General features: G+C 35.5%; 2 protein-coding genes across 6 annotated transcripts; one reads left to right on the forward strand and one right to left on the reverse strand.

Moving 5' to 3' along the window:
* Nucleotides 1–208: 208 nt before the first annotated feature.
* LOC132269203 (uncharacterized CRM domain-containing protein At3g25440, chloroplastic-like) lies at nt 209–3,948 on the forward strand. Of its 4 annotated transcripts, none has more exons than XM_059770304.1 (4): nt 209–493; nt 925–1,213; nt 2,224–2,631; nt 3,256–3,948. In XM_059770304.1, the coding sequence occupies exons 1-4, from the start codon at nt 381–383 to the stop codon at nt 3,802–3,804; spliced, it is 1,359 nt and encodes a 452-aa protein (XP_059626287.1). In that variant the 5' UTR covers nt 209–380; the 3' UTR covers nt 3,805–3,948. The 4 variants fall into 4 exon arrangements, with proteins under 4 accessions (XP_059626287.1, XP_059626284.1, XP_059626285.1 ...); XM_059770301.1 differs by having other exon boundaries at nt 210–578; nt 892–1,213; XM_059770302.1 differs by having other exon boundaries at nt 210–578; nt 895–1,213.
* Nucleotides 3,949–5,007: 1,059 nt separating this feature from the next.
* LOC132269204 (protein FAR1-RELATED SEQUENCE 5-like) lies at nt 5,008–8,622 on the reverse strand. 2 transcript variants are annotated; one of them, XM_059770305.1, is made up of 3 exons: nt 8,423–8,619; nt 6,251–6,848; nt 5,008–5,397 (listed from the first exon to the last, which is right to left on the reverse strand). In XM_059770305.1, the coding sequence occupies exons 2-3, from the start codon at nt 6,803–6,805 to the stop codon at nt 5,197–5,199; spliced, it is 756 nt and encodes a 251-aa protein (XP_059626288.1). In that variant the 5' UTR covers nt 6,806–6,848; nt 8,423–8,619; the 3' UTR covers nt 5,008–5,196. The 2 variants fall into 2 exon arrangements, with proteins under 2 accessions (XP_059626288.1, XP_059626289.1); XM_059770306.1 differs by having other exon boundaries at nt 5,292–5,423; nt 8,423–8,622.
* Between the last annotated feature and the right edge of the window lie 2,125 nt (nt 8,623–10,747).

Raw genomic sequence — 10,747 nt, forward strand, 5'->3', positions numbered from 1 at the left:
CAAAGTGAAGGTGACCGATAAATCGATAATGAATAATTTGTAAAATGTGTATCTGAGCCAATTAGCGAAAGTGTGAAAATGACATAAAAAGTTATACAGAAAGGAATTGGGACCAAGAGCGTGAAAGCGACAAAAATGAAGTTACACAAAAAGGGGCTGAGGGCAGGAGTGTGAGTGACCCTTAAATCATCAAGTCCTTAACCCATACCTATCCCTCTTGCCTGGCAATTTTAATCCAACCCACAAGAAACATGAGCTGGGTCAGAAACTCCCACCCTATCATGGACCCATTCTCAGACCCAGTAGACCAATGATTGTCAAGAGGATCAAGTTGCTGGACCGTCTTAGTTCTGGATCGGCCCAGGTTACGACCGACTTTTATGGGTTCACAAAGAAGAAGAAACGCAGTGACGACCTCATCTCAATTGCGAGCAGCTACGGGGAGGAAGAAGAAGGAAAATGGTGACGAGGGTTTTTGCTTCGGTGGCTCTCGGTAAAACCCAACAGCTCAGAAATCTCTTATTTTGTCCTTTAATTTTCACTCCCACCGCACACAAATTCCTTCTTCACAAACCCAGGTACTCTCTCATTTGATTAGGTTATTGAACAAGTTTGAATCCTTATTGAGGAACAGTTTATTCATATGGACATTTAGAAATTTAGATGAAATTTTAGAAATCATTTTTAAGATTCAATTTGAACTCTCTCTAAGACTATAGTTTATTGTTATTAATTTTTTTGACTTCTACTGTGATAATAACCAGTATGTTTGTACAATTGAAAGTGGGGAATTTCATGTAGTACATCTGTGAATATAAATGTAGTTTAAAATAATATTTAAAAAAATTTAAATTAGAAAAATGATATATTAGGATAAAACTCATTCTGCAGTAGTGTCGTTGATGTTATATGCAAGGTTTGCAGTCAGGATCCAAGTGCCAGTGGGCCACTCTATGGGTTACAAAGGTTTTCTATTTCGGGTAAATGGATTCATTCGGGTCGGCTTCTGAATGAGATTGACCAAGTTGTGGAGCAAGCAGGCCACACTGGAAGCAGCACAGACGCCAATGGTGCTTGTGATGTTAAACCTAAGAGGAAGAAATTGAAGGGAAAACGAGCAGTTGTAAGGTGGATAAAGTTCTTTAGGTGGAAGAAGAAGAAAGAGTATGAAAGAATGACCACAGAAGAGAAATATTTGTACAAATTGAGAAAGGTAAGTTTCCAATCTTTTTTATTTTATTATATTAATTATTATTATTATTATTTTTTATGCTTATTGTATATTTTCTTCTAAGGGATCTAAGATACACAATGGGCACTAGCTTTTAGGATTAGGACAGTTGGACTTCAAATGCTTCTACTATTTATTTTCTACCTTGGAAATCAACCGCTTGCATCCCTTTTGAATGTTGCCAATCTCTTATATGGGAGCTACAAATCATTTTGATGCCTGGTGTAGCGTGATAGTTCTGTTTATAGCCCATCAAGCGTGTCTACCCAATCACCGTCCAGCATGATTTAGATTCCGATCTCATAGTGCATGCGAATTGAGTTGCCAGGAGCTCTATAGACAAGCCTCATGCATGGTTGATATACTTGTACACTGCTACCATTTGCTTTGAACTACATAGTCATATTTATACCGTATTAGTATGAGCTATTTTATCGCATTTACACTCTTGTTCATAAATTTTCAGCCATCGAGTCCATACTTAAACATAAGTATGGATGGTTGTGCAGAGAATGTTTTTTGCTAAAATTAGATTGACTTTCTTGGAAATTATTGCAATAATCAAATTAATAAAATGTTTTAAATGATTTGCTATGTTCACAAACAATCAGTATGATATGAAAGGCTAGGATACTATTGGTTGGATCCGAAAATCTCTATATCCTATCTAAAAGCTTAGATAGGGTAGGATGGTACTTGCAATCTTGACTAGTAAATTGTCTGCTTTATTCAATGAAGTGTGGAGAACAATGGTAATGGTGTTTCTTACACTTATAACAGCTGTTAGTTCAGATTAGGACCGACTCTTGGCTTAAAATTTTGAAATTTATACCATGCTGTGATATGTTTGACAGAACAAAAAAATTTATTGATGTTTTCAATAGTTAGTATGTTTATACAGTCCAGTTCCTTTTCTTTTTCCTAAATGCATTTCCTTGTGGACCGCACCTATAGTCGGAGGTCTTATGATGGATCATGTAATCTTTTTCCAGGCTCGAAAGAAAGAGGAAAGGCTTGTTGATTCTCTAAAAAAGATCGAACCTAAAGATTCCTCAGAAACAACCCATGATCCGGAGATTTTGACCCCTGAAGAGCACTTCTACTTTTTGAAAATGGGCATCAAGAGTAAGAACTATGTGCCAGTTGGCAGACGAGGAATATACCAGGGTGTAATCCTTAACATGCACTTGCATTGGAAGAAACACCAGACCTTGAAGGTGGTGGTGAAGACATTCTCACCAGAGGAGGTCAAGGAGATTGCTGCAGAACTGGCAAGATTGAGTGGAGGGATTGTGCTTGACATTCAGGAAGACGACACAATAATTATGTACAGGGGGAAGAATTACTCTCAGCCACCAACAGAGATAATGTCACCTAGAATCACTCTTCCCAGGAAGAAGGTACTTTTCTATTGCTCTTCATGTCCATATATCTCTTCATCTTTAAGCATGCATGAACATATCTATAAATATATGTACATTACAATACTTATAAACTGAAGACGGGAATTGCTTCCAATTTCTGGACATGACAGATGATATCTGGATTGCTTGAGTCTCCAGAAAAGATTAAAATTTCCTCATGTTCTCTTGCACTGAATCTATGATGATTCTTATTAGTTTTTATGGCATGTAGACGAATATGCAATTTACATCTACATTGAGAAAAACAATGCATTCCTGATCTCGTGTAGGTTGGACATAAGCCTTAATTGGGTTTGATATGAGTTACTGTAGTATTTTAGTGGATTTTTTTTTTTTTTTGGCTGTGATGGAAAATTCTAGATGTAAACACCCTTCCATACGAATTGTCTAGAGATGTTATCACAGTCGAGCATATAGTGGCCTAGGTTTTGGGCATTCTGTTTGGTGGATCCTAAGAGATATCCCCAGCCAGCAGAGCAAAACTCCTCCTGTGGAGTGTTGTTAGTCTTTGGACTTTAAGAAAACAAACCTTTTAGATTGTATTGTGTATACTTGGGTGGAACTTTCCCTATGTTCTGACTTTATTTCCCTCTTATACAGGCTTTGGATAAGTCCAAATACAGGGATGGTCTCCGAGCTGTTAGGAAATATATTCCAAGACTTGAGCAGGAACTTGAACTGCTTCAGGCAAAGGCTGCAAGCAAAGTTGAAAACAAAAGCAAGGCTGTTGAAGAAACCCCCTTGACTGACATTGACAGTGCTAACTGTGGAGGCAATATAAATCCACAGTTGGAGGATTCAGATAAGTTGAGAGAGATAATGGATAGAAATGATGAATGCCCCGAGGAGGACGATTCTTTGATGGATTCTGATATGGGTTCAGATTCTGAAGCTCTTTCAGATATTTTTGAAACAGATTCTGAGACAGATACTGAAGAGGTAGAACATCCCCTTTACTTAAATGAGTTCGAAAAGTTTCCACTACAAACCAATGCAAAACCGCATGATTTTGAGGAGCACCTGCGTCAAATATCTGCAGACTCGAAAAAGGCCAAATCATTGGAAAAGGATGCAGAGTTACCCGACCTTGATGAGGTTGATCGGATGTTTCTGCAAGCTGCTTCACTTCTAAAGAAAAAGAGGAAATAGAAGATTCATAAACTAATAGAATTGATCCATCTCCCTTTTTAAGGTCATGTTTGGCAACAATTGCTAACATCTTCTTGTGCATATTATCAATAACATTTGTCATTTCAGAACAATTAAATCTGTGGCAGTCTTTGTTTGGCTTAATGAGGTTGAGGAACTTCCAGTTTGACTTCAAAGTTTTGATAATTCCCATGAGTTGCAATTCTCTTGTTCTTGGTAGTTTAAGTTGGAACCAGTTATCAAATATGCTCTCAAACAAAACCAGCACCTTCTTGTGTTCCCTCATTCTTCAATTTTTTGTCAAGATTTCCAAAGGAATTGATTATCAGACAGGTTGGATCTAACTCGTATAAAACTGATCGGTCTCCAGTGTTGTATTCCTGGAGAACTTGGCGCACTCATCACTGAACAGGTCGTGTCTACCTTGTGCATGAATGATAAACAGAGTCTATTGGATGCCCCCTCCCCCCAACCAAATACCAGTCTTTAGTAACAGTATCCCATAAACGTAGGATCAACACATATTTTCTTGATAGATTTTCTTGTTCTTTGTGATTCATGCGGTAGCCAAGATCAAAATTCATGATTCAGTGTGAAAAAAGTAGTTCTCCCTTTTTCCCCGAGTCAGATAATCTTATTGATTTCAACTGCAGTTGCACCTGCATGTTACATGTAGCTTTTTGGTTTTTTATCCAGGTTGTAAGTTCTTTGACAAGTATGGGTGCTTCTTCATCACAATTGATTTGCATTTTCAAGTTCCCTCCTCCCAAAATTTTTTTTATGACCATGCCATGTCCAGTTGTCCATAGTGATTAGTGACAAGGGTTTAACCCTGTGGAAAGGAAGGTCTGTAAACAAGTCTTCTATTCTCAGAGGACCCTCCAAAAAAGAATCCAAGCAATACCTATTACCCTCGAATAGTGTTCACTAAGAAAGGCATTGATGATGACAGTAGTGAAAAGTAAAAAATTGATCTGAACTACGAGAATTGAAAAAAATTAAGTAAAAATTGATGAAAAATATTTTACCTTCCCAATCAAATACTTTGGTTTTGAGTTTGAGACAAGCTAAAAGGCATTAAGCTGTAAAAAGACATTCTCTTGGTTCTCTTAATTTCTTCTTTTATTCAACTGAACAACTGCAGCAACACTAATCTAGATTACCCAGTATCTCTTTCACAACCCACTCTCACCTAATAACAACAAATCAAATCAATCTTACTAGCAAACACCATTAACAAATTCACATGCCCAAAGGAAACGAAAGACAATCACCTGTACAAATGATTTCTAGGCTATATAGGGGATTCAAAAAACATACCTTACTGTCCTAAAGTTTGCATTAAACAAAAACCCAAAGAAACAAAATTTATAAGAAAATTTTAACACAACCCTAATCTGAAAGTTCATTTTCAAGCTCTTTTATTCTCTGAACTATGTCTTGAACACTTTTTGACAAGTGATTGGTGTGTTCCTCAACATATTTCAATACTGTGCGCAACTGTTCTTGGTAAGCCGTGCACCGACGTTTGCATCGTTGTCTCTCATTATTAAGTTCAAGTGTCAGCTCTCGGATTCTTTGATCCTTCTCATCCTGCAAGCAGCACCCCCAGTAAATATCTGGGTAAGACTTATTATAAAATGTTGCATCGAGGAAAAAATCACAAGTTCCGCTATAGTTTTACACTAGTAATATAGTTGAATATCAACACTCAGCAGCATATCATTCTGCTCAATTTCTTTTGAATTTTTTTTTTCTCCAAGATCCCTTCTACATATTCTTCATTCAATAAAGTCTAATTATATTCTTAGTTTCTTAAAGGAAATCTCCAATCTAGTAAACATCTTACATATTTTACAAGTGTCCAATATGATATGACATGATATAATTACGCATGGCACAACAAAATGAGCCCACTCCAAATGAAACTCTTATAAGATTTAAAGCATAACCAGATCCCATATTGCATGGTGTTACATAGGTATCCCAAGTGGGTGTATATCTAATTATTGTTTATTTTTCCCAATGAAATGTTAGAACAAGGGTATGTGGCTTAATTATTAAAAGAAGCATTTTTTTTTCCCCCTATTTTTATGACCTAGCATTTTGGCGCTTAGGTATAGTCACCATTCTTAATTTGAAATTCTACACAAAATGAAGAGTAGAAACAAGGAAGTCTCCAAGCAAATTTGTAGTCAACTCTGGATATTTTTCTCTCTTCTGACGTCATCTAGCCGCATATCCCTGACCTATACTCATTTCATCATGTCATGCCAGCCCTCCCTCTTTGAGATGAAATTACACTATATATATATATATATATATATATATATATATATATATGTTTTATCCCAAGTAAAGGATAAGTAATTGGAGCTTACTAAATTATATGGCACTGCTACCCAGCCAAACAGATAACGAAATAAAAAATGAAAATGCAAGATACCTCGCTGATCAAATTTTTTCCAGATCCTCGCCATGGAACTTTACTAGGAGACATTAAACTGTGATTGTGATCTTTTACAAATTTGGTAACAACCCACTTAACTCCATCCCTCAGAGCTACCCTCAGCATTGCAGGACAGCCTTCACGGCTGATAGGTGGTGGAGGCAGAACTCTATCCTTCCTGCATACATATTTCTTTTCGCGAAAACCTTCTTTTGAACAAACAAAATCTTGACCAATAACCATATTATTGATTCGAGAGCGGCGATTATGATGAATGCGTACGGTAAATCCTGTGCGCCTTCCATAAGCAACATAATGCTCCCGAGCATCATCTCTTGAGTTGAATTCCATGCCAATGTGTGGTTCTACATCATCACCGATTGAAGGTGAATTTCCATTAGATTGATCCATTATCTTTTCATCTTCACCAATACACAGATCCATACTTTCTGAGAGCTCGTCATCAATGAAATCACGCTCATCGTAGCTCTCATCTGGCAAACAGCTTTCACTTTCAACTAAATTGAACGCTTGACTAGATGCGCTATCCATAATGACTCTAATTTAGACAAGCCATATATCCATCATTGCTGATCTGCAAGTAGAAAATATAGTAAGTAAAGAACTCATTTTCTAATATATTGATTTATTATATCCAAAGTATGCATTTCTAAACAACAAAACAATGAATGGAGAAGTTGGTGCAATCAAAATTTCGATGTGAGATATGTAAGGGGTTTTGTGGGTTGGGGGGGGTGGGGAGCTACACTGAAAGGGAAGCTCCGCCTTCAACCGCTAACTGAATAAAATCAATAATTTGTATTATTTAGATACTCAATATTCATGGTTAATTTATCAATTATTTAAACCGCCAAACCAAGTAGTTAGGTTGACTGATTGAGGATTAGTTGAGTTCTCTTGATCTTCTTAGTTTAGATATATACAGAAAAATTCAAGATTTGTTGTGCATATAGTTTAGCTTGAGAAGTGGAGATTCATGATTTTATGAATCAATGACAAATAGCTTAAGTAAACAATGAGGTGCCATCTCAAGAAAATAAGAAGAATCTGCCAAGGAAAATCTGATTGGGTAGTTTGCAATATCAATACCTATTGTGACATTGAATTGAGCAAATATGTTATTATCCATTTTTTTCCTTTCACAATACTCAAGAATAGGTTCTTGGATTCATTTTGAGAGGATTTTGGCTACAAAGATAGTTAGGAATCTCTTGCTCTCACTGGATTGACTTTGTTCATCCAGTTAACAACCTTATAACCAAGAGATGAGACATTCCTAATAATTCTGTTGCCGGCAATTCAAATTAGGAGTTACAAGAACACTAGTATGGATCTTTTTAGAGGCATCCCTCTCAACTTGATTTCATTGGTTCTTCCTTTTGACAGTCAAAAGTTATACAGTAAATAATAGCATCTGAAAAGCACAGGGTAGTAGAGCAAAAGCCCCAAAAATGATTTCTTCTGCAACCCATATTAGAATGTGTGTTGGTATCTAGCTAATTTTACAGTTCTTATCTTTCCACATAGTCATCTAAACATTAATAACAGCCCAACATTCTATACCACAAAGTATGACTAATCTAATAGTTAATTTTATAAAATTTTCTTCACACTCTATTGATATATGTTGACACCCAATGCCCAGACATACCATCTTGACTTTAAAGTTCGTCCCAATATCTCAATAATTTAAAAATTCATCTCCACTTTAATTTCATGAAGCAAATCAATATCAAAGAACCTAATCCGGAAAGAAAATATAATAAGTTGTGACTTGAACTGAATCTCTCACACCCTTCAACAACTATTCAACCTCCCATGCTGTTTTGCAATGATTTTCTTGCAAAAGCAGTCGATAGTTCAAAAGCCCACACATAAAATGAACAACTCTAATTCACTGAGACTGACACAATTAGCAGGGTAACATCAACTAATATTTTAAATATTTTAAAGAAAAAGATTCAAGATTCTATTTTTTACTTGGTCTCCTTCCGTTTTCTGAGAAACCAAACGGGGGCTTTTAGGGTGAGAGAGCAAGAAAGAGGTGATGATGCCCTTTATGCGAGGAGTTTTTAATCAAATGTCAAATTCAAACAAAAGAAGCAACAACTAAATTTCCAAAAGAAAAAGTCGTATAGACGAACGCACCATTATGAATCGTAGAGCTCTTCAAGAAAATCACCGACGAATACAGAGTTGGTTGACTAATTATGTCTCTCAATCTCATCGACGTTCGCGATCGAGTCTCTCCTCAGTTGGAGACCATAGGGTCTATCAGCTCTCAAGGGTCGCATACACAGAATGACGGGATCTAGGTTAGGGGAGTGACAACCAACAGGTTTTCTCAAAAGGGCTTGCTTCATAATCTGCTGGATCATGGCCCACTATAAGACCAGACTTTGCCCAAATTTTATGGCGACAAATGGAGTCCAAATTTTATTGACCTATATTTCTTCAAAGATACCACCTTATTACAGAGTAATAAGTTGTCTTATTAATCACTATAATGCATGATATTATAAAATAAAAAAATAAAAAATTCTACATCTCCATCACAAATAACCTATAGCATATAATTTTTAAAGAATAATTCATAAATCAAATTTTATAAATTTCATTTGATTTCATAGAGTGAGACTTTCAATTGTATAGACATTTAAAACATTTTCGAATTATAATTTGGATGCTAATTCTATATATATATATATATTTTTAAAGAGCAGTTCACAATCAATCATGTTGAGGTGTCTCACTGTTAGATTACTTTACTTATTTAATACTATTAACATTGAAATTCAAGTGCATAAATGACCCCACATTTTAAAACCTTGTAAAATTTTTGTCTTGAACTAGGGTCAATTAATCAAGAGTTTTGAGAAGAATGGACCTAGAAAAAGTTAGAACCGTTTTGAAAGTTGACTAAAACTAAAAAAAATATCATCTTTCAAATCATATGATTCACTATTCATATAATAAGTTGAAGTTAAGTAATTAAACTAAGCAGTTAAAAAAAATTGTGATTTGTGTGAAAAAATAATAATAATAATAAAATGTATGCAATGAGTAACATCAATTTTATTTTATTTTATTTTATTTTTAATCCAGTAAATAAGTGATTTACTATAAAATGTAAAATATTTACAGAATGAGTACCATCGAGCCTGTTTGGGAAGTGTTATGATATTATTTTTCTGATATTGGTATTCAAATTTGAACCCATGTCATGTTTGGGATAGGAATGGTAATGGGGCGGGGCGGGGCGGGGCGGGGCGGGGCGGCGCGGGTATCTCATTCTCCATTCCCATATTCGGTAAATTTTTTCATCCCCATCCCCACCCTCATCCCTTTTAAAATTTCACCCCTACCCTGCCCCGCCCCCATAACTGATTAACACACACTATATTTTTTTTAGCACATAATTTTTCTTTTTATCAAATTCCAAGATTTAGCACAACCAAGTTATAATTTGTCTTAAATGTATTTCATAAGTTATATATACTTAATCTAATTTAGTAATATATCATACTTATATAAGGGTATTTTAATAAATGTACACCCTAAGCAGGGCGGGGCGGGGCGGGGGAGTTTTCAAAAACTATCCCCATCCCTATCCTCATTTACATAAAAAGGTTCCCAAACCCGCTTTAAACGGGGCAGGGCAAGGACCCACCAGATTTGAGGATTTTGCCATCCCTAGTCTAGGACGACTTATATTAGTTTAAAATAATTCATAACATATCAATTTTTTTTTATCAAAATTCATATCACCAAAAATTTGGAACTGCAACAGAAGAATTAAAGCAAAATTTTAAATTTTTCAAAACAAATTTTAATTACTGATTTTGATTTCTATCCAATAACATACCTCCAACAAAACCCTTATTTTGATTGACTAAAAACATAACGCAGTAAAATGGGCCCTCATTTATTAATGGTAATTGTTTTAAATTTTTCAAAACAAATTTTAATTACTGATTTCGATTTTTATCCAAAAACACTCCTCTAACAAAATCCTTATTTTGATTGACCAAAAACATAACACAGTTTTTGGTTAATTGGTGGATTTGAGTGTGAGAGCATGAAGGAGAAAGACGGAGGAAAGAAAACGAAGGTGCTGCTGGAGAATCACATGAGCACTGGAAGGCCAGATTATATAATAGGTGTGTAACGACCTGAACTCGAGGGTCCGAATCGCTAACCGGGTCCTTACCCGAACCCGATATCAATTATGGACACTACTGTCCTTTCTTATGTCAATACATAATATACGTGTCATCCCAGGGTTTATAAAATAAATAAATAGGTAAATAAATAATAATAATAATAATAATAATAATAATAACAATAAAAAAATGATATCATAGTTACAAAGTATGTCAAAACAGTCCACTAACCCATCAAAACCTGTAGAGGAGCGTCGTCCGCCACTTCCTTTTCGTATCTTGAAAAATATTAAAATAATGGGGTAAGCAT

This window comes from Cornus florida, unplaced genomic scaffold, assembly GCF_030987335.1.
Source record: "Cornus florida cultivar Cherokee Brave unplaced genomic scaffold, ASM3098733v1 CherokeeBrave_3.0.0_Hap2_Chr08, whole genome shotgun sequence".
NCBI classification, from domain to species: Eukaryota; Viridiplantae; Streptophyta; class Magnoliopsida; order Cornales; family Cornaceae; genus Cornus; species Cornus florida.

Bases quoted from the DNA above. Each gene is read 5' to 3' on its own strand.
- LOC132269204 (XM_059770305.1), bottom strand. From the start codon at position 6,805: ATGGATAGCGCATCTAGTCAAGCGTTCAATTTAGTTGAAAGTGAAAGC. The intron at 5,398-6,250 runs GTATCTTGCATT...TGCTGCTTGCAG, and splicing joins GAAAAAATTTGATCAGCGAG to GATGAGAAGGATCAAAGAAT.
- LOC132269203 (XM_059770301.1), top strand. From the start codon at position 460: ATGGTGACGAGGGTTTTTGCTTCGGTGGCTCTCGGTAAAACCCAACAG. The intron at 1,214-2,223 runs GTAAGTTTCCAA...ATCTTTTTCCAG, and splicing joins ATTTGTACAAATTGAGAAAG to GCTCGAAAGAAAGAGGAAAG. The intron at 2,632-3,255 runs GTACTTTTCTAT...CCTCTTATACAG, and splicing joins TCACTCTTCCCAGGAAGAAG to GCTTTGGATAAGTCCAAATA.